General features: G+C 60.0%; 2 protein-coding genes across 8 annotated transcripts in view; one reads left to right on the top strand and one right to left on the bottom strand.

Annotated features, from left to right (window-relative positions):
* The first annotated feature begins 327 nt into the window (after window positions 1-327).
* Window positions 328-18559, top strand: Trmu (tRNA mitochondrial 2-thiouridylase). 5 transcript variants are annotated; one of them, XM_069999822.1, is made up of 11 exons: window positions 328-440; window positions 2951-3116; window positions 5691-5797; window positions 6871-6993; window positions 9706-9878; window positions 15002-15055; window positions 15132-15198; window positions 16163-16263; window positions 17453-17597; window positions 18011-18067; window positions 18144-18559. In XM_069999822.1, the coding sequence occupies exons 1-11, from the start codon at window positions 359-361 to the stop codon at window positions 18404-18406; spliced, it is 1338 nt and encodes a 445-aa protein (XP_069855923.1). In that variant the 5' UTR covers window positions 328-358; the 3' UTR covers window positions 18407-18559. The 5 variants fall into 5 exon arrangements, with proteins under 5 accessions (XP_069855923.1, XP_069855924.1, XP_069855927.1 ...); XM_069999823.1 differs by having other exon boundaries at window positions 17985-18067; window positions 18144-18379; XM_069999826.1 differs by lacking the exon at window positions 328-440 and adding an exon at window positions 685-891.
* A 945-nt stretch (window positions 18560-19504) lies between these two features.
* Window positions 19505-27628, bottom strand: part of Celsr1 (cadherin EGF LAG seven-pass G-type receptor 1) — a 118035-nt gene continuing 109911 nt past the window's right edge. Inside the window, exons 25-36 of one of the 3 annotated variants that reach the window (XR_011367506.1) lie at window positions 27024-27198; window positions 26257-26369; window positions 25927-26006; window positions 25144-25270; window positions 24513-24638; window positions 24201-24295; window positions 23919-24022; window positions 23640-23789; window positions 22174-22389; window positions 21768-22029; window positions 20229-21631; window positions 19505-20180 (exon numbers count right to left, since the gene is read on the bottom strand). Coding sequence is in view for 2 of the 3 variants with exons in the window: in XM_069999819.1 (XP_069855920.1) it covers window positions 21607-21631; window positions 21768-22029; window positions 22174-22389; window positions 23640-23789; window positions 23919-24022; window positions 24201-24295; window positions 24513-24638; window positions 25144-25270; window positions 25927-26006; window positions 26257-26369; window positions 27024-27198 (1473 nt within the window). In the remaining variant the exon portion in view is untranslated. Of the gene's footprint in view, window positions 21632-21767; window positions 22030-22173; window positions 22390-23639; window positions 23790-23918; window positions 24023-24200; window positions 24296-24512; window positions 24639-25143; window positions 25271-25926; window positions 26007-26256; window positions 26370-27023; window positions 27199-27628 lie in introns of all 3 variants that reach the window. The other 2 variants (XM_069999819.1, XM_069999820.1) reach the window with 2 other exon arrangements.

The raw sequence follows: 27628 nt of genomic DNA, 5'->3' as shown, positions 1-27628 counted from the left end.
CCGAGCTGGCCGAGCTGGCCCGCGTGCTGTTCCTCCCCCGAGGAGGCCGCTCCCGGCCGCCAGGTCCGCACACCGTCCGCCGCAGGCCTCCCGGGCCGGCGCCGCGCCCCGCGCCCCTCCCAGCGCGTTCTCGGCCGGCAGCCGCGTCGTGCCTCGACGGCTCCCACTGGCAGCCGCTGCGTCGGAGCCGCGCCGCGGCGGGAAGGCCCGCGGGGGCCCGACGGCGGGGCGGAACGCAGGGAGTCGGGAGTGCGCTTCCGGCCGGCCCGCAGCGCCCACGCCGGCGAGGGCGGGACTTCCGGCGCGGCGCGGCGGCGGCGGCGGCCCGGGAGGCGGGCGCCAAGCGAGCGGCGGGCGGATGCAGGTGGCGCGGCGCGTGGTGTGCGCGCTGTCCGGCGGCGTGGACAGCGCCGTGGCCGCGCTGCTGCTGAAGCGGAGAGGTGAGGGGCGCGGTCCACTCCAGGGGCCTCCGTCCCGCGCGGACTCGGACGGGCCGCCTCCTCTCCCGGCCTCAGCCGCCGGGGGTCCGTGCGGGCGAGCGCGAACTCCCGCGAGGCCCCCACCTCGTGGGCGTGGCGAGGCTGGGGCCTAGGGGCGTGGCCTACGCTCCGGGGGAGGGGCGGGGCCTGCGCCCGCGGAGGGCGGTGTCCATCCCTGCGGGCGCCGCCCGGGCCTCGGCCGGCCTGGGCCTGTCCGCCCGGTGCAGGCCGCTGCGTGGAGGCCGGGCCTCGGCTTCTGGTTGACTCCGAGCCGGCCTGCGCTACAGACTCCCCCAGAGTGCTCACAGGTGTTCCGGGCCTGGCCGGGTCCCTGTGCGCAGAGCCCCCGCTGTGAGCCACTTCGGACGTGCGAGCCCGTATCCACTCCGGGAGCTGCCGTAGGATTCAAAAGGTCTCACCCTTGTCTAGTGCACAGGCAGGGGTAATGAGGGTTAGTAAAGATCAGCCGCCACTGCTGTCAGGAAAGGTGTAGTCAAGTGCCCAGGGCAGAGGTCAGCGGAAGAGAGAAAGGATCAAAGTCAGCGTCGTGGAGGCGGAGGTTTTTGAGCTGAGGTAGAGTCAGCAGCACAGGCAGGAGTGCAGAGGCCCAGGTCCTGGCTGCGTCTGGGCAGGGCAGGCAGGGCAGGGCACAGAGGAGTACTATTTTGGGGTCTTGAGGATAATACTGATGGGCAGGTCCGAGCGGTTGAAGGTTTATGAAGGAGTGTGTTTGGGGAGATGAAGTAGAGTAGCTGTGTTCTTCCAGGTACACTGTTTTCCTTCTTGAGAAAGACTCGTCTCCCTCCACACTGTCCCACTTGATCATATTGTAGCTTTCCTTGGGTTTTCCTCCGTGGACAGAGCTGATAGAAATACCAGAAACAAACATTGTCCTCTGGATTTGGCGTTGAAGGCTCTTTAATTAATGGCCCGTGGGGAGTTGAGGAGCCATCCAGAGTGACGGTCTGTGCCCCCAGCAGTGGCTCATGGGAAGAACAGCCGGGCAGGTGAGGTATGGGAAGAGCAGAGTCTTATAACTCTGTGCATAGAAGCTGGAGACTCAGTGGTATCAAGCTCAAGGCTCCGGGGTTTTAAACTCAATACCTTCAAAAAAAAAGAGAAGGAGAAGAAAGAAGTAGTGGTAGTACTATTGGGAGTGGAGGTGTGGCTCAAGTGGTAGCATGCCATTCTTGAGCAAAAAAAAAAGTCAAGCAAGAGCACAAGGTCCTGAGTTCAAGCCCCAGTACTAGCAAACAAGCAAACAAAAAGCCTCTGTATATAGGGTTTATTCATTTGACAAACTCTTTCTTGGACATTGTGGGGACTGTCAGCATGTAGACACAGGCTTGAATTAAGCACAGTTAACTTGAGGAGCTTCCTGCTCTAGGAAGGGCTGGAGACTGGCTGAAGAGCTGAGCACAGTATGGTAAGTTCTAGAATAGGCGGATCAGGGGCTTCCAGACACAGGAGTAAGGGCCTGCTTGAGGCCAATGTGGCCTTGTGAATATGACATTGTCACTTGGACCAAAGTTTGTTGGCAAATCTTGTCTCGTGAGGCACTCTTAAGATTTAGCGGACAAGTGCTCTATATTTCCTTTGTAGAAGAGACATTGTTCATATGGGATTGGTACCCAGGTAGTTTGAATGGAGGGTGTGGGGGCTACAGAGTTCTTTCTCATATGTGGCTGTGTACTGTATCACAATAGGAAAGGGGAAAGATGCATTATAAAATATACAGTGGTAGAGCCTTTATAGTAAGGGATATCCAAAATTTATATTTTGGTGCTGGGAATTGATTTTGGTGCCAGAGCCCCACCCATGCTAAGCAAGCACTCATCACTGAGTTGCTCCTGCGCTAGATAAAATACACAAAACTGTAATTTTCTTTTTTTTTCGGTCTGGGCCTGAGCGCTGTCCCTCAGCTCTTGAGCTCAAGGTGAGCGCTCTACCACTTGAGCTACAGCGCCACTTCCAGTTTTCTGGTGGTTTATTGGAGATAAGAATTTCACGGACTTTCCTGCCCGGGCTGGCTTTGAACTGTGATCCTTAGATCTCAGCCTCCTGAGTAGCTAGGATTACAGTGTGAGCCACCAACGCCCGGCCTGTAATTGTCTTTGATCTGATAACTTCTGAGTCTTGGTAGCAGAACATAACTTTTGAAATGAATTCAGGCTCTTGGTAACTGAGTGGTAGTGTTTTCATTTGCTGCTGATCTTTGAATCATTGGCTCAGTTCCTCCTGCAGGCTAATGAACTTGAAGATGCATAGGTAGAGACAAAAAAAGGAAAAAAATCCCCTGTCCCCTTTGGGGGCCCTGCATGATGGGACGCGTGCTGTGCAAGGCTCTGGGGGCCTTGGAGCAGCTCCTGGGCGTGGTGGTGCGGCACGTGGCGTGGCATGCTGTGTGGTGCGGCGCTGTGGAGTGGTGTGGCGGGAAGCTCGGCATCCTGTGATCTGCTCTCCTCCCCCAGGTTACCAGGTGACGGGGGTGTTTATGAAGAATTGGGACTCGCTGGATGAGCATGGCGTCTGCACAGCTGACAGAGACTGTGAGGATGCCTACCGGGTCTGCCAGATCCTCGACATCCCTTTCCACCAAGTGTCCTACGTGAAGGAGTACTGGAATGAGGTGTTCAGGTGGGTTGTGGGGGGGGTGTTGAGGGGACAGTGCACAGGGGGCTCTGGTGTGCTGTGTGCTCTCCTGTCAAGGATCCTCACAGTCAGAGGAGCCGGCCCGCAGCCTGGTGGGCCTCCTGGCGGTGGTGCCCAAGTGTGACAGCTTCAGAGCCTGAGTACCATGTCACTCGGCACTCCCCTGCCGCTTTGCCTCTACAAGAAGTCTCTCTGCCTTTCCGAATCACGTGGGTGCCGTGTGTGTCAGTAGTTGAGAGGCAGGAGATAGAGTTGCGGTACACTGCCCCATGCCTTTTCAAAATAAGAGTCAAGAAGAACTTTGATAAAGTCTACTGCCGTCCCCACCGTGATCACGGAGCGTACTGCATGCTAGGGAACCAAGAAATGTGTGCATCTTGCTGTGGGGATCCTGTGGGGCCTGTGTGTGTGTGGGGGGGGGGTGGCGTGGGTGGGCATGCCTCCGGTGAGAGGAAGTGGACCAGCGTGGAGTGCACAGGAGGCGTCTGCACTGACCCAAAGGAGGGCTTGCAGTGAAATGGCCCAGGAGGAGAGCAGACACTCACGTAGGGTATGAGGCAGTGTGGAGGAGGAAGAGGAGAAGCGGAGGTGGTAGAGGAGATGAGATAGAGCTGGGAGTAAAACCCTACTTCTGGGCCAGTGTGTGCCACTGCATCCTTTCTCCACGTTCCCGGACGCCCCCATGAGCGCTGCTCACGAGGGACTGAAAGGCCGTGGCCCTGTGAGGGTCCGCAGCCTGTTCCTGGGGCTCGGGCAAGCTGTGGTCCATCGTGCCTTTTGCTTGGTCCTGCCTGCTCATGGGTGTGGCTCGGCGTGCTCCTCCAGCTGATTTCAGGTGTTCTCAGGGAGGGCTCTCTAGCCCAGAAATTTCCTTCTGTGGGAAAAAGAGCCCCTTGTTTAAGACCCCCTTAGCCTCAGACAGTTCAAGTTCCTTTTTTTTTTTTTTTTTCTCTTTACCCTGGGCAGTACTGGGGTTTGAACTCAGTGCTTTTAGATTGCTAGATAGGCACCCTACCATTTGAGCCATACTTACAGCCCAAGTATTCTATTCTCCTAATTGGCATCTCCCTCACCCAGGTGAGAAGGGTTCCTCCTCTTTCTCCTGGAGGATCAGGCTGGGCTGCACCTCCATAGTGTCTGCTAATGCCCTCTGGTACATGTTCCCATCTTCTGTTCTGGAAGTAGCTAACCACACATATCACACTCTAACCTGGTTAAGCATTCATCTCTTTTTCACATATGGCTCAGAGCCTGTGGTTGAGGGAGTTTACTGGGCCGTGGCCACACACACAGCTGGGAATTTTTACATTTCCTTTGGGGCTGTCCAGCGGCCAGCCTGCTGCCTTCACCAGGTGAAGCAGTGCATGGCGTGTTCTTGCAAATCTGGAGCGTGATGGGGAACAGACCTATTCTGCTCTCACAGTGCATCTTAGCCATCGTTATCTTTCTAAGTCCTCATCAGAAAGCTTCAAATGAGAAAATAGTCACACATACCAAAATGTACTGATTTTTTTTTTAATTCCTAGAATAGGCTTGGAGTGAATCCTAAGACTGAAATTCTCGCCAGGCTTGCTTGTGGTAGTGACCTCTCCCATGTCCGGTCAGAACAGAACTCCGCCCCTCCATGTGGCATGCTTGCTTAGTAACTGGGTGTGTGGCCGGCTTTGCAGACCTTTCATGGAGGCCCGCGTTGCGACTCCGGTGTTTGTCTCCTTCGTGACCCAGGTCCGTCTCCCCCCCCCCCCCCCCCCCCCGCGGGCCTCTTGTGTTGAGAAGCTGTGGGGAGCAGGCGTGCATGCCTGCCTCTTCTCATGGTCGCATCCTGCCAGCCCCTTCCTGGGGCAGTGCTGCCGGAGCCACAGCACCCACCTTGTTCTTTGTGCAGGCTGCTTAGTTATCTCAGCCTCTGGCATGGGCCCTCGGCTCTAAGCAGATGCTTGACAAAAATAGGGGTAATGGCTGGGTACTGGAGCTCATCAGTGTTGCAGAAGTTTTGGTAAGGCAAGAAGAAATTCCAGCTGGGCATCATGGCTCATGTCTGTAAGCCTAGCTACTCAGGAGGCAGAGAGCTGAGGATCTGCGGATGGTGGTGAAAGCCAGTCCAGACAGGAAAGGCCATGAGACTCTCATCTCCAGTGAACTAACAAAAAGCTGGAAATGGTGCTGTGGCTCAAAGTGGTAGAACAGTAGCCTTGAGCACAAAAGCTCAGGGACAGTGCACAGGCCTTGAGTTCAAGCCCCAAACTGGCACAAAAAAGAATGCACATTAAACAAATAATTGAGCTGATTTGATTTCTGATGTTTGCTTCATACTTAGAACTAAAAAGTCAACTAGGCATGGTGAGGTACACCTGTCATCCCAGCTTTGAGAGAAGTTGAGGTAGAGTCAAAGTCTGAAGTTAGTAAAAATGAAGTTCTTTATGGAAAATAAAAGCAAAAAAGTTCTGGGGATGTGGTTCAAGTGGTAGAGTATAAACATGAGGCTGAGTTCAAATCCCATTCCCACTCCTCTCCCCACCACACCAGAAAGAACTAAAAAGTCTTTTTCTCTTATCCCAGTGATTTTCTGAATGAGTACGAAAAAGGAAGAACACCCAACCCCGACATAATGTGCAACAAGCACATCAAGTTCAGCTGCTTCTATCATTACGCCATGGATAATCTCGGTGAGAAACGCTTTTGTTTGAAAAAACTCAGATCTTCACACAGTCAGAAGCTAAAACTTGTGAAGTTTCCTCTTCAAGAAGGAAACATTGACTGGTTGAGGAAGAACTTTCTGATGAAGTGGAGCAGGGGCTGTTGGTTGTGGCACAGACAATGTCATCACTCAAGCGATTTTGAGGAGAGGTGCTTTGGGGTCGCTGGCCACAAGGCTGAGAAGTGACAGTGCCCCAGGATGAGGAGGATGCTTAGATTGTAGCTTTAACTAGATTGTAACTTTAAATCAGCAGTAAGTTAACTGCGTACACTTTTTTTTTTTTTGGGGGGGGGGTCCGGTCCTGGGGCCTGAACTCTGGGCCTGGGCGCTGTCCCTCAGCTCTTCAGCTCAAGACTAGTGCTCTACCACTTGAGCCACAGCACCACTTCCAGCTTTTTTTTTTTCTTTTTGCTTATGTGGTGCTGAGGAATCGAACCCAGGGCCTCATATATGCAAGGCAAGCACTCTACCACTGAGCTACCTTCCCAGCCCCCGCGTACACTTTTTAAAAAAAGGCATGTGAAAAACACAATTAAGCTGGGCCTTGGTGGCTCATGCCTATTATTAGCTACTCAGGAGGCTGGGATCTGAGGATCATGGTTCGAAGCCAGGAAAGTCCGTGAAACTCTTATCTCCAATCACAGAAAAAGCCAGAAATGGAGCTGTAGTTCAAGCAGCCTTGAGGAAAAGAAGCTTGGGCAGTGCCCAAACTGTGAGTTCAAGCCCCAGGACCAGCAAAATAAATCTGCACATCTGATTATTAAGCTAGAATGACTGAGTAGGTAGATACTGACGTTTAAAAGGCTCTTAAAAGATGTACTAAAACTTTGTAGCAAGGTTTTGTCTAACCTTAAATGAGGGGCTGTGGTAGTTTGCCTCAGGTGTAATGTGGGCCTCTGCCCCCAGGGTTTGCTGTTGGAGGGTGTGGACGCGCACACACACATTTGTGCGTGGCTTTCTCTGTCAGGCCGCTCTGCAGTGCCCCACGGCCTCGGCTCTTGTGGAGTCTCACATGGTGTCCTTGGATGTTTAATCCCACAGGAGCAGATGCCGTTGCCACCGGTCACTACGCCAGGACTTCACTGGAAGATGAAGAAGTCTTTGAGCAGAAGCACGTTAAGAGACCACAAGGGCTTTTCAGGAATCGATTTGAAGTGAGAAATGGTAAGTTCAAGTGCTCAGGTCACAGTGAAATATGTGGAAGAAAGACATTGTGGGTCTGAGCGCGCACACCACGCCCCCTCTGCCTGGGCGCTGCAAGCTCCAAGCTCACTGGTGGTTTGAGTCATGTTTGCAAAGGAGCAGTTACCAGTGGGGCTCTTTCCTTGAGGGCCCGTGGTGGACACAGAAAGGCGCCCCTCTGGGCACCATGGCTCACAACTGCAGTGCCAGCTTCTCCACAGGCAGAGAGCGGGCGGAGGGTAGTGTGAGGCCAGCTCAGGCCAAAAATTCAATAAGTTAACAAATACAAGCACCTGTCATCCCAGCTACTCAGGCTGAGAGGATCACAGTCCACGCCTGACCCAGGGCAAAATATAGAACCCTATTCAGGAAAAACAAAAAAAACAAACCTAAATCAAAAATGACCTGGAGAATGGTTCTACTCAGCAAGCACAAGGCCTTGAGTTCGAGACTGGGAGAGGGAGGGCAGGGGGAGGGGAGGGGAAGGGCGAGCGAGTCTGCGCCTGGATGGTGGTCGGGTAAAATCAAGAATCATATCTAGAGCCGTTGTTGTCTGTTGGTGATGTTAATACCCAGAAACATCCGAGGACATATTGGGCAGTAATGGGGGTGCTGTAGGCTTAGTTTTTGAGGCTTGAGATTTGGTGTGACACAGCGCAGGCTAGCTAGCAGTGTGGTGGCTTCGTGCCATAACTGGGCACAGACTTGCCTGTAAATGCCAAAAGGTGAGGGTTCGCAGCGGGGAGGCTGCGGTGTCCCTGGCCTGGGGCACACGTGCACGGAGGTCCGCAGGCTCCACGCCACAGCATGGGCCACGGGCCTGGCGGTCCCCGCGCATGGCCCACCTGCAGCTGCCTAGCAGGCTACACCCTGGCAGGAGCAGGGTGCCGCGGGCCTGGGTGCCGAGGGGTGGAGCTCACCCTGACCTGCTCTCCCTGCTGGGCCAGGCTCCCTGAATACCCCCTGCGGCGCCACAAGCCCTGTGAGCAGGCGGCGGTAATCTTGGTGCCCGGCACAGGGGCCATCTTGGCTTCTCTGCCGTCTGCACAAGGGAAGTGCTTAAGCAGCCCCTACTGACTCCCCTTGGTGGAAGGGGGTCGTGGGCGCCATCTCTGAGCCCCTTCTGGCCCCTTTTGCTGTGTCCAGGACCTGGCTTAGAACCAGGTGCACAGCCCTGTACCTGGGGGCCCCTCTATGGGACTTGCTGTCAGCAAGGATTTGAGGTGCTGGAGCTGATGGGGTGTCCCCATCCTGAGTGGATACTCCCCTTGCCTAGGACGTCGCACTGGTGCGTGGCTGAATTGGTGTGGAGTGCGGGGCCGGTGGCGTGGCGGTGTCTGTGCTGTGTGGGGCACACCACGGCTCTGTTTGCTTATTTAGTGGCCGTGGCTGAGAGATCGGGCAGGGCAGGGCAGGGCAGAGGCCTGGCCCCTGGTTGGCGGTAGTTGTGGGCCTGGCCTTGTGACCACCACCATGGCCTGGAGAGCAAATGGATGGACGAAGCGGAGGCGTAGCCGCTTCCTTCCTGCCGTCACAGCTTAGCGTAGCCGCTTCCTTTGTGTAAAGTTAAGACCTTTTTGCTGGTCTTATTTAGCGCTTGAACTCAGGGCCTAGGTGCTGTCCCTGCTCAAGGCTAGCACTTGAACTCGAGCTGCACTTCTGGCTTAAGAAAACAAAACAAACTCTCTCTCTCTCTCTCTCTCTCTCTCTCTCTCTCTCTCTCTCTCTCATTTTATTTATTTGCTGTTTATGTGGTACTGAGGAATCAAATCCAGGACTTCATGCATGCTAGGCAAGCACTCTACCCTAGGCCACATTCCCAGCCCCACTTCTGGCTTTCTGCTGGTTCATTGGGGGAAGAGTAGAGCACTTTCCTGTGCAGGTTCGCTTCAAACCATGATCCTTAGATCTCAGCCTCCTGAGTAGCTAGGACTACAAGCTACAAACTAACTCAGATTTTTAATTTGTTTAAAAATAAGTCAGAACTAGAAGAAAACATATGATACTTGCGATGTTAGGAGGTATTTCTGCATCCAACACTGTTTCACAGAGCTAATCTTGAAATAGTGGTGCTGACTCAACTCTCCCTGCGTGCGGCTCTGCACGTTCTTGTCCTGCCTGCAGTTCTTGTCAGTAAAATGGGACTTGCATGAGAGCCAGCACGGGGCAGCGCTCCAGGGCCACTGTGCGCCCACGGGCCCACCACTCTGATGCCTGCCTCTCGTGGCGTGCTCTGTGCATGGCCTGTGGCATCTCTAACACTGATGTGAGCAAGGGTGAAAAGCTGAAACGCTGGCATCCCGGTCAGTTCCACCAGCCTGGAATCGGGCGCCTGGAAGCCAACAGATCCCAGCTAGGAAGCTCTGGTCCTCCTCCACAGAACCAGTGGCTCAGACGCTTAAAGCCCGTAGTTGTTCACAGCTTAGCGTAGCCGCTTCCCTCCTTTCATTACAGTGTTAGCGCAGCATCTGGCGGGCGTCAGTGGACTCCAGGCAGTTTCCTTCATTGCTTCAGGTGGTATTTCACCTTTGAATGTCTGTGAACCAGTGACCTTGCTGTATTTTTCTGAGGTAGATGAGCAAGGGGTGAGCATCTCCACTGGTGTTTCCCAGTTGTCAGCTAGTGACAGGCAGGTGACCAAGTAAACAGAAGGTGTTACTAAAGGCAACATTTTTTGTTCTTTACTCCTGGCAGCTGTGAAACTTCTCCAAGCCGCTGACAGCTTTAAAGACCAGACCTTCTTTCTCAGCCAGGTCTCCCAGGATGCCCTGAGAAGAACCATCTTCCCTCTGGGGGGGCTGACAAAAAGTTTTGTCAAGAAAATAGCAGCTGAAAATAGACTGCATCATGTGCTTCAGAAGAAGGAGGTGAGAGGAAGCAGTTTGCCCATGGTTTGTGCACGCTTTTGCCACCTTGGCACAGGGCGAAGCCAGCCTGTGTGGTCCCTTCCCAGGACTGGCCACCGCCAAGGCAGAGGTCTGCTGACGGGGATTGGCTGAGGCTGAGCCTCGCCTCCTCGCTCCCATGCCGTGTATGGCAGGGGCTCTCCAGCACCTCAGTAGCTGACCTGGGAGCGGCTTGGTAGCTGTCTGCACTCAGAAGATTTCCAGCATACCCTGCAGACCCCCGGGCCAGACAGACAGCACACCCAGACAGACAGCACACCAATCCTACAGACCCCCGGGCCCAGACAGACAGCACACCAATCCTACAGACCCCCGGGCCCAGACAGCACACCAATCCTACAGACCCCAGACAGACAGACAGCACACCCAGACAGACAGCACACCAATCCTACAGACCCCCGGGCCCAGACAGCACACCAATCCTACAGACCCCCGGGCCCAGACAGCACACCCAGACAGCACACCAATCCTACAGACCCCCAGACAGACAGCACACCAATCCTACAGACCCCCAGACAGACAGCACACCCAGACAGCACACCAATCCTACAGACCCCCGGGCCCAGACAGCACACCAATCCTACAGACCCCCGGGCCCAGACAGACAGCACACCCAGACAGCACACCAATCCTACAGACCCCCGGGCCCAGACAGACAGCACACCCAGACAGCACACCAATCCTACAGACCCCCGGGCCCAGACAGCACACCCAGACAGCACACCAATCCTACAGACCCCCGGGCCCAGACAGACAGCACACCCAGACAGCACACCAATCCTACAGACCCCCGGGCCCAGACAGCACACCCAGACAGCACACCAATCCTACAGACCCCAGACAGACAGCACACCCCTCCTACAGACCCCAGACAGACAGCACACCCCTCCTACAGACCCCAGACAGACAGCACACCAATCCTACAGACCCCCGGGCCCAGACAGACAGCACACCCCTCCTACAGACCCCAGACAGACAGCACACCCCTCCTACAGACCCCCGGGCCCAGACAGCACACCCCTCCTACACACCCCAGACAGACAGTACACCCCTCCTACACACCCCAGACAGACAGCACACCCCTCCTACAGACCCCCGGGCCCAGACAGCACACCCCTCCTACAGACCCCCGGGCCCAGACAGCACACCCCTCCTACAGACCCCAGACAGCACACCCCTCCTACAGACCCCAGACAGACAGCACACCCCTCCTACAGACCCCAGACAGCACACCACACCAATCCTACAGACCCCAGACAGCACACCCCTCCTACAGACCCCAGACAGACAGTACACCCCTCCTACACACCCCAGACAGACAGCACACCCCTCCTACAGACCCCCGGGCCCAGACAGCACACCCCTCCTACACACCCCAGACAGCACACCCCTCCTACAGACCCCAGACAGCACACCCCTCCTACAGACCCCCGGGCCCAGACAGCACACCCCTCCTACAGACCCCAGACAGCACACCCCTCCTACAGACCCCAGACAGCACACCCCTCCTACAGACCCCAGACAGCACACCAATCCTACAGACCCCAGACAGACAGCACACCCCTCCTACACACCCCAGACAGACAGCACACCCCTCCTACAGACCCCAGACAGACAGCACACCCCTCCTACACACCCCAGACAGACAGCACACCCCTCCTACAGACCCCCAGACAGACAGCACACCAATCCTACAGACCCCAGACAGCACACCCCTCCTACAGACCCCAGACAGACAGCACACCCCTCCTACACACCCCAGACAGACAGCACACCCCTCCTACACACCCCAGACAGACAGCACACCCCTCCTACAGACCCCCAGACAGACAGCACACCAATCCTACAGACCCCAGACAGCACACCCCTCCTACACACCCCCAGACAGCACACCCCTCCTACATACCCCAGACAGACAGCACACCAATCCTACAGACCCCAGACAGACAGCACACCCCTCCTACACACCCCCAGACAGACAGCACACCCCTCCGACAGACCCCAGACAGACAGTACACCAATCCTACAGACCCCAGACAGACAGTACACCCCTCCTACAGACCCCAGACAGACAGCACACCCCTCCTACACACCCCAGACAGACAGCACACCCCTCCTACAGACCCCAGACAGACAGTACACCCCTCCTACAGACCCCAGACAGCACACCCCTCCTACACACCCCCAGACAGCACACCCCTCCTACAGACCCCCGGGCCCAGACAGCACACCAATCCTACAGACCCCAGACAGACAGCACACCCCTCCTACACACCCCAGACAGACAGCACACCCCTCCTACAGACCCCAGACAGACAGCACACCCCTCCTACACACCCCAGACAGACAGCACACCCCTCCTACAGACCCCCAGACAGACAGCACACCAATCCTACAGACCCCAGACAGCACACCCCTCCTACACACCCCCAGACAGCACACCCCTCCTACATACCCCAGACAGACAGCACACCAATCCTACAGACCCCAGACAGACAGCACACCCCTCCTACACACCCCCAGACAGACAGCACACCCCTCCGACAGACCCCAGACAGACAGTACACCAATCCTACAGACCCCAGACAGACAGTACACCCCTCCTACAGACCCCAGACAGCACACCCCTCCTACACACCCCCAGACAGCACACCCCTCCTACAGACCCCCGGGCCCAGACAGCACACCCCTCCGACAGACCCCAGACAGACAGCACACCCCTCCTACAGACCCCAGACAGCACACCCCTCCTACAGACCCCAGACAGCACACCCCTCCTACACACCCCCAGACAGCACACCCCTCCTACAGACCCCCGGGCCCAGACAGCACACCCCTCCGACAGACCCCAGACAGACAGCACACCCCTCCTACAGACCCCAGACAGCACACCCCTCCTACAGACCCCAGACAGCACACCCCTCCTACAGACCCCAGACAGCACACCCCTCCTACAGACCCCAGACAGACAGCACACCCCTCCTACAGACCCCAGACAGCACACCCCTCCTACAGACCCCAGACAGCACACCCCTCCTACAGACCCCAGACAGACAGCACACCAGTCCTACAGACCCCAGACAGCACACCCCTCCTACAGACCCCAGACAGACAGCATACCCCTCCTACAGACCCCCAGACAGCACACCCCTCCTACAGACCCCAGACAGACAGCACACCCCTCCTACAGACCCCCAGACAGCACACCCCTCCGACACACCCCAGACAGACAGTACACCCCTCCGACAGACCCCCAGACAGCACACCCCTCCTACACACCCCAGACAGCACACCCCTCCGACAGACCCCCAGACAGCACACCAATCCTACAGACCCCAGACAGACAGTACACCCCTCCGACAGACCCCAGACAGCACACCCCTCCTACAGACCCCAGACAGCACACCCCTCCTACAGACCCCAGACAGCACACCAGTCCTACAGACCCCAGACAGACAGCACACCCCTCCTACAGACCCCAGACAGACAGCACACCAGTCCTACAGACCCCAGACAGACAGCACACCCCTCCTACACACCCCTGGCCCAGACAGCACACCCCTCCTACAGACCCCAGACAGACAGCACACCCCTCCTACAGACCCCCAGACAGCACACCCCTCCTACAGACCCCCAGACAGCACACCAATCCTACAGACCCCCAGACAGCACACCAATCCTACAGACCCCCAGACAGCACACCAATCCTACAGACCCCCAGACAGCACACCCCTCCTACACACCCCAGACAGCCAGTACACCCCTCCGACAGACCCCCAGACAGCACACCAATCCTACAGACCCCCAGACAGCACACCCCTCCAACAGACCCCCAGACAGCACACCCCTCCTACAGACCCCCAGACAGCACACCAATCCTACAGACCCCAGACAGCACACCCCTCCGACAGACCCCCAGACAGCACACCCCTCCTACAGACCCCCAGACAGCACACCCCTCCTACAGACCCCCAGACAGCACACCCCTCCTACAGACCCCCAGACAGCACACCAATCCTACAGACCCCCAGACAGCACACCAATCCTACAGACCCCCAGACGGCACACCCCTCCTACAGACCCCCAGACGGCACACCCCTCCGACAGACCCCCAGACAGCACACCCCTCCTGCGGAGCTTACCTTTAGGATGGGAATGGATGCATGCTAGAGCCTTGTATACTTTGTACGCACATATGGAGAAGTGCCAGGTTCCTGGGAGAGAAAATGACCTTTAACCTGAGGTCTAAAGAAGGGATGGGGTGGCAGGAGGTCACAGCCCAGAGACTTGGCATGGAGGAAGAGGCTGTGTTGTCGGGCTGGGACGCCGTGGAGTGAGGCGAGGCGCAGTCCCCAGGCTGGCAGCCCTGGGCACGGCTCGAGCAGCTTCCATCCGTCTTCCTGGAACGAGGCCTGACCATGCCACGATCAGCAAGGCGTCCTTCAGAAACACTCCTCCCGCCCCGCGTGTCAGGGTTCGGGTTCCAGCCGGAGATGGGGTTCCCAGCCGTGATGGGAGCTGAGGCTCCCACCCCGTGCCCATACTCTGGAGGGTAGGGAACACAACCAGAGAGCGACTGGTGAAGACGCGCACCCCAGCAGCCACGGGAAGACCTTCCTGCCGCTTGGGTGCAGGGAATGGCCTTTGCTGCCCCCTCCTGGCTTTGCCTCGTGCTCCCGCCCCCGCTCAGGCCGTCCCTGAGGGTGTCATTTCCACTCCTGAGCCGCTCATGAGGTATTTAACAACGCAGAACCAGGCCAACCCCAGGGGAGCCGGGACTACGTGCATTCCTTAGCTCCTAGAGTTCTCTTAGTTTTGTGCTGATACTGGGGCTTAAAGCCAGGGCATTGTACCCACACAGCTGTACTCTACCCTGTGAGCCGTGCCTCCGGCTCTGCCCCTGGAGCTCTGTCTGTGGCTGTACCTGGTGTGTGCGGGCGGGTGCTGGAGGAGGGAGCAGGTCCCGGCGTCCCGTGGTGCCTCAGGCCTCGGGCCTGCCCCTGGAGCTCTGTCTGTGGCGCCCGTGGCGCCGCGGGCCTCGGGCCTGCCATCGCTCAGCACAGCTGCGCTTCCTCTCCTTTCAGAGCATGGGCATCTGTTTTGTCGGCAAGAGGAATTTCGAGCACTTCATCCTTCAGGTAAGTATTCTGACCACATGGACCTCGTGTCCGTTCCAGACCTGGGGCTCCATCAGTAATGGAGCTTTGTCTTCAGTATTTGCAGCCGCGGCCTGGGAAGTTTGTTTCTGTCGAAGACAATAAAGTTCTGGGAACACACAAAGGTGAGGTGCGGCCTGTGGGTGCTTTCCGCTTCAGCCCTTGTGTGCGTCCTGGGTGTGCTCTGGGCGCTCAGCCTCGGGACAGAGGCGTCTGGCCCAGGGCACTGGCGGTGAGCCTGACTAGTACCTTGTGTGTGCCAGGGGCCATGTCCCTCTGGGTGTGTGTGTGAAGTCCCTGGGAGCAGAGTGCTTTTCTCGCTGGGCAAGTAAGTTGTGAATTGTAGAAGGCTACCCCGATGCTGGTGATGGTGCTAGGCCGCTCCAGCTGGATGAGGGAGGACCACGCGGGCGAGCAGGGCAGGTCCTCCACAGAGTGCCATGCTGGCCGCTGCTCAGCAGCTTCAGACAGTTGTCGAGCAGGGCCACGGGACTCGCACTGCGCTGGGCGTGGGCAGGATGGAACGGGGTGAGCCTTTGGGGAGTGGCGTCCAGACCAGATCTGAGACTGGGTGCTGGGACAAGGCCAGCACAGTGCTCTCTGGAGATCTGCCAGCCCTGGAGAGACCAGGGCAGCGGCAGCCTCTGGCCACAGAGCTGCCTTCTCCAGCAGCAGGCTGCTGAAGGACTGTGGTGGAAGCCACCAGAGCACAGTGGATCCTGGGCGGTGCCTGTCAGTGTACACACCATCTTGGGGGTCTTGGAGTTGGAGGGGATAAACCGTTTACCCCGACATCAGCCTGGATGCAAGGGGTGTGCATGACAGCAGGCATTTGGCACTCCCCCCCCAAAAAAAAACCCTGCCACACCGGGGTTGAGCAGGGCGAGCCGTGTTCACTCTGGTTCAGCCCCACTCTGAAGGAGCCGACGGGCCCTTTGGGCCAAGTGCAGTAGTCACTGGTGTGTGTGCAGGTGAGCTTCGGATCCTGGCGCAACGTGGATCGTGGTGGGCATTCTCAGGCTCTGCAGTCTCTGCTCTTTGGGTATTCACGTGGACCTCATCCCTGGTCCTCAAAGCAAACTTTCACAGGTTGGTTCCTGTATACATTGGGCCAGAGAGCAAAGATCAGCGGCATGCGAGAGCCCTGGTTTGTGGTGGAGAAGGACAGTGCCAAGGGTGACGTGCTTGTGGTGAGTGGGCAAGGCTGGCCGTCATGCAGGGTGCAGGCACGGAGGGTCGGGGAGCTCCTGGCCCAAGGCCCCTGAGTGGGAGGCACGGGATGCTGGGGCTGGCCCCTGAGTGGGGGGGGTGGGCACGGGATGCCAGGGCTCCTGGGCTTGGCCTGATGTCGCCGAAGGGTTTTGTTCACGTGCATTAGGCTCTCACTGTATGCTGTACATGCACCCATCCTGTGAGTGCCTAGAAATGCTGGGGTTTTACTGGGGAGATGCAGAGCAGTGGGAAACTGGTGAAGGTCTCCTGAGGAGCTGCTTGTGGTCCCAGCACAGCCAGCTCGTGTGGAGGGAGAGCTAGGGTTCCCGCTGGGGCCAGTAGGCTGGCCGACCAGGACACGCCAGGTGCAGCCACACGGGCGCTGCCCGCACCTGCAAGGCCGGCTCAGGAGATGGCGATGGCGGAGGGGTTGGCAGTCTTGATGGGGGGTGGGGGTGGGGTAGGAGTGACCCTCTGTGCACTAGTGCACAGCCTGCCCCGCCCTGGCAGTCCCCAAGCCTGGACTGGTCTCAGGCATGCTGAGGCTAAGGGCTTGTCCCGGCAAGTGGGTCTGGCATCTCTTGGGGTGGCCAGTGCTGGGGACCTTCTTGGAGCCAGCAGACGTTACCTGCTGACCTAGGCTCTGAGTGCTCAGTGCTGTGGCTCGCCACCCCAAGCCCCTGGGCTCCCATGCTCCTGGTTCCGTCCCGGGAGCTTTGCTCAGCAGAGGCGCCACCGCAGCCAGGTTGTGCTGTGAGCACAGTTGTGGCAGCAGGGCGGCCAGTCCCCGCCTCTCCTGACCGTTTGGAACTGGTGGGCTCCCGGCCCTTCTGAGAAGTGGCCAGTGCTGAGGCTGGCCCTCAGCCCCAGGAGCTGAAGCCTGCGTCCTCAGACGGCCGTGGAGAGTGTGGGCCAGGCTCCTGTCACTTGGCCACCACCAGAGAGAAGGCACGGTGCCTTTCCTCTTGTGCCTCAGTCCTCATCCGCACACCAGGGACGAAATGGCCTTGGGCTGGCTGAGTACATGGGCGCACACTGCTGGTCCAGTGCCAGTCGTCGGTGCACCTTTGCTGTCTGTGCGGACCGGACCGCCACTGCTGCACTCGACATGGTGAGCTTGGGGGAGGGTCCAGATGGCCTCCCCACCTCGCGCTCTGCATTCCACAGGCCCCCAGGACGGACCACCCTGCCCTGTACAGGGACCTGCTTCGCACGGGCCGCGTGCACTGGATCGCAGAGGAGCCTCCCGCCGCCCTGATCCGGGACAAGATGATGGAGTGCCACTTCCGATTCCGCCACCAGATGGCACTAGGTAACCGGGCATGGGGCCACTGGAGCTGGGCCCTGGGGTCAGATTTCAGCCTGAAAGAGGAGCTTCTCAGACAGGAAAGTATTCCATAAGTGGAGATCATAGAGCCTTTGTACTGTTCTGTGCCAGCCAGAGGGTGGAGCCCTTCTCTGTGGGTGCTGGGAGGGGCACGGGAACCCAGCCTGGAGGAGGTACAGGTGTGCGGGGCTGGGTGGCAGTCCTGCCGTGCCCACGGCCGGGGTGGCGCTGAGCTGCCCTGGCCCCTAGTCCTGCCCCTGGGAGGCTCCTCACAGGCCCGGGCCCTGGGCAGCTGCCGCCCCGCCCCCGAGCCACGGTTGAGGGCAGCCAGTGAGGCGGGGCCATGCCTGCTCCAAGCCTGTCTCCCCGCAGTGCCCTGTGTACTGACCCTCAATCAGGATGGTACCGTGTGGGTGACAGCTGTGACGGCCGTGCGGGCCCTGGCACCGGGGCAGGTGAGTGGGGAGCCGCGGGCGTGGCGGGGACCCGGGCCGCCGCCGCGCCCCTCCCACAGCGAGGCCTCTCTTCCAGTTCGCGGTGTTCTACAAAGGGGACGAGTGTCTGGGAAGCGGGAAGATCCTCCGGCTGGGGCCGTCCGCCTACACGCTGCACAAGGGCAGGAGCAGAGCCAGCGCGGTCCCCGAGGGCCCGCATCGCGCACCCTGACCGAGGCCGAACGGCTCAGGGAGGCCGAGGCCGGAGCCCAGGGCCGGCAGCCGGCGGGGAGGCCGGTGGACGATGGGCGGGTCGGATGCTGCCTGCTCCACGGGGCCCGGCCGGCCCTGCGCAGGTGACGCCGAAGGACCGGGCTGGCCAGCCAGCAGGTCTGTCCTGAGGATCCGGCTCCTACAGCGCCTGTGCCACAGCCCTGGGGTCGGCCCCGTGGGCACGCGTGGGTCTGTGCGGCTGAGGGTTCAGGCAGTAGCAAATAAAGCTGTCTGGAAGAAGGAGCGTGGCCACTGTGTCAGGGCCAGGTTCGCCCGAGCAGGCCGCCGGGGCCTCGCAGTGCACTGCTGTGGGCTGCTGGCCGTGTTCGGTCACGCGCTCCGGCGGGACAGAGGCAGCAACACCGGAAGCAACCTTCAGCAGGGGTGGGCGTGGGCTACTTTCCTATGGAGGCTGAATCCTATGAAGCGGAACCCCACTGTGTCCCCCCCAACAGTGGCCTCAGTATTTCCCAAGGGTGAAAGTAGGCATTGGTGTGGGGCTCTGGGATGGAGAATCATCTTTCTGGACAAAGCAAGCATAGCAAGGGGTCCCTGGGAATTAGAGTGCGGGAACCCGGGGGGGGGGGGGGAGGGGGAGCAGAGGCATGGGTGTGCCTGTCAGTCTCCACGTGCTCGGACCCAGGGTCAGGTGCACAGGGAAGTCCGCACACCCACGGCAGCATGGCGGAGGGCTTGCCTGGTCCACCGCTCACGGGCTCGGGGCTATGGCCGGACTTCACTTGGGCATTTGCTGTGTAAGATGAGGCCAGCCTCAACTCAGATTGCTGACGGATGGCCCGGTGCCGGTGCCAGGAGCTCCCGCACCGGGAGGGGCCCTCACGCGCTCTCGAGGCCAGCTACCTGGCGTCTAGTAGAGAGAAGTTTAAAGCAGAACCGCATTGTAAAATTCTATTTGGAGTGGAAGACGTTCCCTGGATTGGCTTAGGAGAAGAGGTGAGGGAAGCGTCATGGGAAGATGATCATCAGGAAGCCAAGTCTGCAGACGGAATGGAGGGTGAGGGAGCTAGCAGCATGCAGGAGGAACTAGCCGGGACAGCAGCTGGCGCTGGAGGGCCGGGACTAAACTACTACTGGTAAACATTTCTGGTTCCAGAGTCTCATTTCGGGTGTGGTGGTTCATGTCTATAATCTGCTTTGTTGGAAGGATTGTAGTTCAAAGCCAACTAGGCAAAAAGGAAAAGAAAAGGAGAACCTTATTTCAAAGAATGGCTTGCTGGCACACATTCATCATCTCAGCTACCTGAGACAGAGAGGTAGGCTCGTGGTCCAAAGGCAGATGGCACAATAATGGAAAGGTAATGGGAGCGAAAAGAGCTGGGGGTGAGGCTCTGCAAGTGCTGTCCAGTCAGAAAACAAAATCCCAGGCCCTGAGGAGGGCCAGCCCCCCGCACCGGCCCCCCACGCCGGCAGGCCAGAGCCCGGCTGCAGCGCTGCAGAAGACGGGAGAGCCAGGTACAAAGCAACACTTTAATTTATTGTATTCTCCTAGTCCGTGTCGTGCCAGTGCTGAGAATTAATAAATACACTTGTTACAAACGTCCAGTGTTTCATCTCTTGGAAAGTTTCAAGTCACAAAAATAGGTTTAAATTTTTCCTGTCTTAATAAAACTGACAACTATTTTTTTTTTTTTAACAATTCAGATCAAATTAAAAAGTAAAAGGGCAAAATCCAGTCACAGGTGGTAAGGGACGGGGGCATGCCCCACAGCGAAGGCAAGCTGCTGCTGTGAGCCCTGGCGGCCTGGCCCACCGTGCCCCAGGAGACGCCCGCTGCCCTGCGTCTGAGCCACTGCGCGGGCTCTGCAAGGCCTGTGTTGGTCACACGCACAGGCCCGCACACCTCTCCCCCTGCCCACCAGAAGTCTCACATTCAGTGTCTTACACACACCGCCGCCTCTGCCCACTGGAGGTCTTTTTTTGTTGTCCATCATGGGGCTTGAACTCGGCCTGAGCACTGTCCCTGAGCTCTTCAGCTCAAGGCTAGCACTCTACCATTTGCACCACAGCGCCACTTCCAGTTTTCTGTTGATTTATCGAAGATAAAGAGTCTGACAGACTTTCCTGCCCGGGCTGGTTTTGAACCCTGATCCTCAGATCTCAGCCTCCCGAGTAGCTAGGATGGCAGGCGTGAGCCCCAGGCATCCACCTCTGCTGTAAGTGTTGCGAGTCTTGGTTCTGGGTTTGCCTGTCACAGGCGCGCACATGTTTACACACCGCTCGCCCCTTGCCTGCCAGGGGCCTCCGGCATGTCTTGGTTCTCTTGTATTTGGAAGCACCTGTGCTGGTCTTGGGTAGACACCCTCTCTGAAGAACAGGAACTGCGGGAGGAGATGTGTCTAGGGAGTTTGGGCCTTGGCCACACTCGGGTTCACAGCCGTCCTCGGTATGAATTTCCAAAATGGTCACCAATGAGAATACTGTGGCGTGGTCTCGGCACAGCTGGTTATTAAAGCAAGATGGCAGCATAGGCCGGGGGGGGGGGCCCGGCTTGCCTGGGGAGTGCGGACGGGAAGATGGGACATTTGGAAGGTGTCCCTCGCTGTTGGGCTCCCACCAGGAGCTGGAGGAGTCAGAGGAATTCCCCGCAGTCCCGGCTTGCTGGGAGGGGCCCACGCAAGTCGTGCTGGGCCCGAGGACACCCACCTTGCTGTGCCCTCGTGCCCTGGGGCCCCCCTGCCTTCCGGAAGCAGCCGCAGCACGCTCAGGGACTCTGCTTGAACTTCGCCACCCGGCTCTCCCCACCCCGGAGCTGCTGGGACCAGTGTGTCTTGCAGCTTCCCAGACTCGAGTACAGGTGAACGCGTGGCTCTCCGCGTAGCAACAGCTGCACGAGGCACGGCACAGGCGTCCGTCTCCTCCAGCGCAGAGCAGGCACAGAGGCTGAACAGTCATTCCCTTGGAAAGGATGGGGTTGGTTTGGCAGCGACCGCCAGGCCTCCGTCTGGGCCGGGGGCCCTCACAGCCTGGTGAGCCCAAGGCCTGGCCCTGGCGCTTCCAAGCAGGGTCGTCCTGGGTGCCGGGCCCTGTGGCGTGGCTTTGGCTCTGTGTGGTCTGAGGACCGAGCTATGCCGGTCTGGAGGCCTCGTTCCCTTTGAGACAAGCCTGTGGCTTTGGCACTGCTCAGGGCGCCCGATGGGCCCCAATCCCCGCCCTGGCCGAGCGTTTCGTGTCTGGACCATCTGTGTGGGGCCGCGCTCGGGCTCTGCGGTCCAGGCTGAGACGCATGCAGCTGGGGGGTGACCAGTGCCTCATGGTTTCCTGACGGTTCAAATTGAAGTTTCATTACTGCCTCTGCGTGCGGGAAGAACCGGCAGGTGGGTGGAGGGTCAGTGCGCGTGGAGCTGGCTGGACCCCTCTCGGGGTCCCAGGGGAACGTTGGTGCCCCCCCCCCCCACTTCCCAAGGCCCGGGAGGCCCAAGCCACTCACTCGGAGTCAGAACCGTTGGCCTGGGCGCTCCCCGTGCACACGCTCATGGCCGCGCCGTTGCGGTGCTCTCGGCCCGGCTCCCTCCGCGGGACCTTCGCGCTGATGACGCCCTCGGGGGCGCGGACCCCGTCGCCAGAGGCCAGCGAGGACGTGGGCGAGGACGCGGGGCTGTGCTCGCAGTCGGCCAGCTTCTCCCGCAGCCGGCACTTGAGCGGCTGCTCGGGCAGCGGCGGCGGGTAGGTGACTTTGTTCTTCAGGATGCCTGGGAAGACAGGGATGCCGGCTCGGCTCGCCGTGGGGGCCGCAGACTCGGGGGCGGTCCCGGGGCGAGGGAGCCAGCCTGCTCCTCCAGGTCTAGCCGGCCGCGCGTCCCCACCCCGCTGCCCGGCCCGGCCCCTCCACGCACCTTTCCTCTGCTCGGCAGCAGGCTTGGCCAGGCCGCCGCTGCCCCGCTCGGGGGGCCGCTCGCTGCAGTGGTTGCCCTGCTCCGGCCGGTGCAGCTCCACGCTGACCTTCGTCTCCACCTTGAGCCGGGGCTCGGCGCCCGCCTCCTCCTCACTGTCGCTCCCCGCCAGGCTCCCGTCCGGCCACTCGCCAGGCACGTGGCTGCCCAGAGCGTCGGCTGAGGCAGAAGCAGAAAGCCCAGCCTGATCACAGCCCGGTCCGCGCCCGGCCGCACCCCTGCGATGTCCCACAGCCCAGTCCGTGCCCAGCCGCACCCCTGCGACGTCCCGCAGCCCGGTCCGCGCCCAGCCGCATCCCTGCGACGTCCTGCAGCCCGGTCCATGCCCGGCCGCACCCCTGCGACGTCCTGCAGCCCGGTCCACGCCCGGCTGTACTCCTGCAACGTCTCACAGCCCGGGCCGTGCCCAGCCTCACCCCTGTGACACAGCCCCCTCAGGGTCCAGCCGCACCCCTGCGACGTCCCGCAGCCCGGTCCACGCCCAGCTGTACCCCTGTAACGTCTCACAGCCCGGTCCGCGCCCAGCCGCACCCCTGCGATGTCCCACAGCCCGGTCCGCGCCCAGCCGCACCCCTGCGATGTCCTGCAGCCCGGTCCACGCCCAGCTGTACCCCTGTAACGTCTCACAGCCCGGTCCGTGCCCAGCCGCACCCCTGCGACGTCCCGCAGCCTGGTCCGTGCCCGGCCGCACCCCTGAGATGTCCCGCAGCCCCCTCAGGGTCCAGCCGCACCCCTGTGATGTCCTACAGCCCCCTCAGGGTCCAACCACACCCCTGAGATGTCCCACAGCCCGGTTCATGCCCGGCTGCACCCCTGCGACGTCCCGCAGCCTGGTCCGTGCCTGGCCGCACCCCTGTGATGTCCCGCAGCCCCCTCAGGGTCCAGCCGCACCTCTGCAACATCCTGCAGCCTGGTCCGTGCCCAGCCGCACCCCTGCGACGTCCCACAGCCCCCTCAGGGTCCAGCCACACCCCTGCGACATCCCGCAGCCCAGTCCGCGCCCAGCCACACCCCTGTGATGTCCCACAGCCCCCTCAGGGTCCAGCCGCACCCCTGCGATGTCCCACAGCCCGGTCCGCGCCCGGCTGCACCCCTGTGACGTCCCGCAGCCCGGTCCGCACCCGGCCGCACCCCTACAATGTCCAGGCCTATGGCTCCTGTCCAGACCTTACACAGCTCCCTGCCCTGCAGACCTGGCGAAACTGCATCTCAGGACAGAGAAACAAATCCACGCAGGGAGGCCCTGACCTGGGGGGATGGGGGGTCCTGGGCTGCAGCCTGAGGCAGTGGTCCTGCCTTTGCAGCCCGGCCGGGCTCGGCCGGCAGCAGAGGGCGCCAGCCCCGGGCGCAGCGTGCGTGCCCCAGCCTGCGGGCACGGCCGGCCTGGCCTGCGGGCCCGCTCTGCTCACCTTTGGGGGTGCTGTGGACAGGGCCCCCGGCTGGGTCCCACTGCTCCTCGGCGTCTCCGCCGTCGTCTTCGCTGTCCGAGGAGCGGGACGAGGCGTAGGAGCTGCTCTGCTCGTCCAGGGACAGCTCGCTGTCCGAGTCCGAGTCCGGGCCTGCGGGGACGGGGGCTTGAGCTCCGGCCCAAGCACAAGGCCGCCACCCTGTGCGCTCCTGTGGCAGGGGCCGGGGCGGGGGGGCGAACAGAACCAGCGGGGCCGGGGTTCTGTGCCAGGAGCCCATACCGTGTGTTTTCTTGGGGTTCCTGGGGATGAAGTTTGCCTCTGGCTCCCCGTGGCCTCCTCGTGCCGGCCCGGAACACACGCTGAGCTTCTGGAGCCCTTCGTCCCTAGAGAGCAGACGGGGCAGCACTGTCACTCAGAGGGACAGCGCCACGCAGCACCGTGCCACGTGCTGGGAAGGCCACCAGCGTGCTAGAAGATTCCCTCAGACCAGTCTGTGTTTTCACAAGGCGACAGCCTTCCCCGGGGGTGAGCTGTCACCCCAACCCGCAGGGCGCGGCTGACCTGGCGGTGCTGTCCAGCGAGGCGGTGGACTCGCCCAGCGCGGTGCGCAGCATGTCGGGGCCCTCGCTGAACGTGTGGTTGCAGTTGAGGGAGCGCTGCGGGAGGGAGGCGGGAGGCGGTCACTGGAGGGAGGAGGCAGGCTGGGGCCACCCGCCACGGGCAGGCCGCCTGGAGCAGGTGACCTTCACGGGGGGGGGGGGACATCGCTGGCCACGCTGTCGTCACGTGACACCTCCCTGCCTGCCACAACCGTTCCTCGCCAGGGCCTCACAGATGGCGCCCCCCGGCCCTGGGGCCCCCGGCAGCTCCTACCGTCAGCAGGGTGGCCTTCGTGGGGGACGCGTCCTCCAGGTGCGGCTTCTTCCCAGCCAGCACGGCCCTCAGGTGCCTCCGCACCTCCCTGTGGAACAGGCAGTGGAACAGGAGGACGAAGAGGCCCTGGGGGGACGGGCGGCAGTTCAGTGCTGGGAACCTGCCTCCGGCCCGCCTCCCCTCCAGAGGGCGCTGCTTCCCAGGCTGGGCCCTGAGGCGCCAGAGCAGATTTGAGGATCTCGTGTGAGGCCAGCCCAGGCAGACTCTTATCTCTAATGGTGAGACTTTAATCACTAAAAAAACTGGAAGGGAGGTGGTTCAAATGATAAGAGTGCTAACCTTCAGGGGATTGGCGGGGGGGGGGGGGGGGGGGGGGGGGGGGAGGTAGGGGAGTAGTGCCCTGGCCCAGAGTTCAAGCCCCAATTCCAGCTTAAAAACAAACAAAAAGCTGAGATCCCTGGGCAGAATGGAGGCAGACATGTTAGAGGCAAGAGGTCCCCATACTAGTGCACAGCCTTTGGGCCACCAGTGGTCCCCAACACTGTGTCCCAAATCACTACCTGGCAGCCCTTAGTCCTTCCCAGTGACTGACGGCCTTCGTGCTGGCCCGGCATGCACCCACCACACCTACCTGCAAGCAGCTGAAGGCCGCAAAGAGGCAGTGGAAGGTGAGCGTGTCGCCATTCACGGCCAGCAGCCCCAGCAGCCAGGTGGCGCTAACGAGCAGCAGCAGGACAAAGGCCGTCCTCAGCAGGGAGCTGCAGGGGGGGGGGTGAGTCCACAGGCTGGTGAGTGAGCCGCTGAGGAGCCTGGCCCGCTGGGCAGGGCACTTTATGGACTCCTCAGCACACACATGCACCAGCTCTCTATCTACTCATCTATCCAGCCACCCATCCATTCATACATCCACCTGTCCATCCTTCCATCATCCACCCACCCAGCCAGCCACACATCCACCTACCCTCTATCCATCCATTTATATCCACCCACCCATCCACCTACCCATCCTTCCATCCATCCCTCCATCCATCCTTCCATCCATCCATCATCTACCCACCCATCCACCCTCTATCCATCTCTTCATACATCTATCCATCATTTACCCACCTATCCAGTCACTCACCCATCCACCTATCCACCAGCCCATCAATCCATTCAGCCATTTAGTCACTCATCCCCTCACCCACCCACCCAGCCAGCCACACATCCACCTACCCATCTATCCACCCATCCATTTGTATACATCCATCCACCCATCCATCCATCCATCCATCCATCCATCCATCCATCCATCCACCCATCCATCCATCCACCCATCCATCCATCCATCCACCCATCCATCCACCCATCCAGCCAGCCAGCCATTTAGCTCAATGAATCCTATCCCAGTAGTCAAGGTCAGCCCCCAACTTACACAACCCCCTTTCTTTCATAGTAATGGTGTTTTCTTTGGCAGGAAACCTTTGCAGACAAGACGAAAATGACTGTATTGATCTGGAAAAACAACAACAGTTGGTGGCTGACTCTTCCTGTTGGCCAAGCCAGTCTTCACCAGCCCAGTGCGTCAGTGGGTCTTCTCCGTGTCTTAGGAGCGATAGCTGATGAGAGGCCTTGGGCCCGCGCCTGCGGCCGCAGCCACCCCATGGCTGGCACTGCCTTTCCCAGTGGAGCCATGGTCTGAGGTCACTCCTTTCTGTCCCCCAGACCCACGCAAGGAACTGGTGACCCCGAGAACGGCACTCACGAGGATCATGGCTCCAATGGGCCCAGCCAGGCTCCAGATGAGGGTGTCCTGAAGGGACAGCCAGCAGAAGTCGGGGTTCCCGTAGCCCTGGGGGTCCAGGCCAACAGCCAGTCCTGGACATATCAGAGAAGAGTGAGGATCACAGAGCCTGAAGTCCACCCACCCACGGGAGGAGGAGAGGCGCGAGGCCAGCCGCGCGACAGCGGAGACAGAAGAAGCAGCCATGAGCAGGCTGGGGCAGCCGTGCAGTCAGCCCTGCAGAGGCCGGGAGCCACGAGGACCCAGGTGTGAGGGGGGAAGGGGCTGAGACTCGTAGCAGGGCGGTGTCGCCCGGGGGATGGGAGGCGGATACACGCATGCGCACATAGACGCCTCTAGACCCGTGCACACGTACACCACCACACGTACGTGTGTACACCGGCCATGCCAGGTCACGTGGGGGCCGACAAGCGCCCGCTGTCTGCTGGCCACCCAAGGACCAGCCAGGAGAAGAGGGCATGCCACGCGCCACCAGCAGGGTACGGTTTGGGGGCTTGGTGCTCAGCGGTGCCTGGCGGCTCGGTCCCGGGCTTCCCTGCTCGACCAGCTGCTCTGCCCTCCCCGCCACTATGCTCATCTAAATGTTAGGATGGTGTGTTTCCTGCTGCTTCCTCCCTCCCTGAGCCGTGCTGTCCCTCTGGCCAGCGCGTCCTGCCCGCCCTCGGGGCGGTGGGTCCCAGCCGTGGCGTGCGGGCGCCCACCGCCGGCGGCCGCTCCGCGCGGCTCACCTGTGACGATGGCTGGGATGCCCCAGCCCACCACGTGGTAGAACCTCATGGGCCCGGCGTCGATGTTGCGCAGCTCGGTCAGCATGCGGTAGACGTGCAGGTGCTCCACCAGCGTCCAGGCGAAGGCGCTCATGTACACGTAGTGCAGGAGGATGGCCACGACCGTGCAGAGGAACTGCGGAGAGGCCGGGGCTCAGCACGCGCCTGCGGGGCTGGGGACACGCCCAGGCGCGCAGGCGGGGTGTGGGAGCCCACAAATCAAGCCACTCTGCAACGTGAGGGCTTCTGGGGCCCGCTGCTGGTTTGCCGGGAGCGGCTGCGCATGCATGATTTCAGCATCTCGGGTTTGAGCGTGGACAGCCGTGAGACGCGGCGGCCCTGCCCACATTCGGACCACTGCCACCAGGAGTGGGGCCGCTCGGGGCTGAGCAGGGGTGAAGCAGTCCGTCCTCAAATGTTCGAAATACAGATGTTCTGAGATGATTCCAATTTTTTAAACATTGACATGAAGTTTAAAGGAGTTAAAAAAACCACTGCAGAAATGGTGCCTAGTGGCTCATGCCTGGAATCCCAAGGATTCGGGAGGCAAAAGAGCAGATCATAGT

Source organism: Dipodomys merriami, unplaced genomic scaffold (assembly GCF_024711535.1).
Source record: "Dipodomys merriami isolate MVZ:Mamm:240054 unplaced genomic scaffold, mDipMer1.0.p SCAF_55, whole genome shotgun sequence".
Classification (NCBI taxonomy): Eukaryota; Metazoa; Chordata; class Mammalia; order Rodentia; family Heteromyidae; genus Dipodomys; species Dipodomys merriami.
The sequence above is the reverse complement of the archived record's forward strand: the minus strand, read 5'-3'. Positions and strand labels throughout refer to the sequence as shown.

Bases quoted from the DNA above. Each gene is read 5' to 3' on its own strand.
- Trmu (XM_069999822.1), top strand. From the start codon at position 359: ATGCAGGTGGCGCGGCGCGTGGTGTGCGCGCTGTCCGGCGGCGTGGAC. The intron at 15,199-16,162 runs GTGAGGTGCGGC...AAACTTTCACAG, and splicing joins AGTTCTGGGAACACACAAAG to GTTGGTTCCTGTATACATTG. The intron at 17,598-18,010 runs GTAACCGGGCAT...ACCCTCAATCAG, and splicing joins CCGCCACCAGATGGCACTAG to GATGGTACCGTGTGGGTGAC.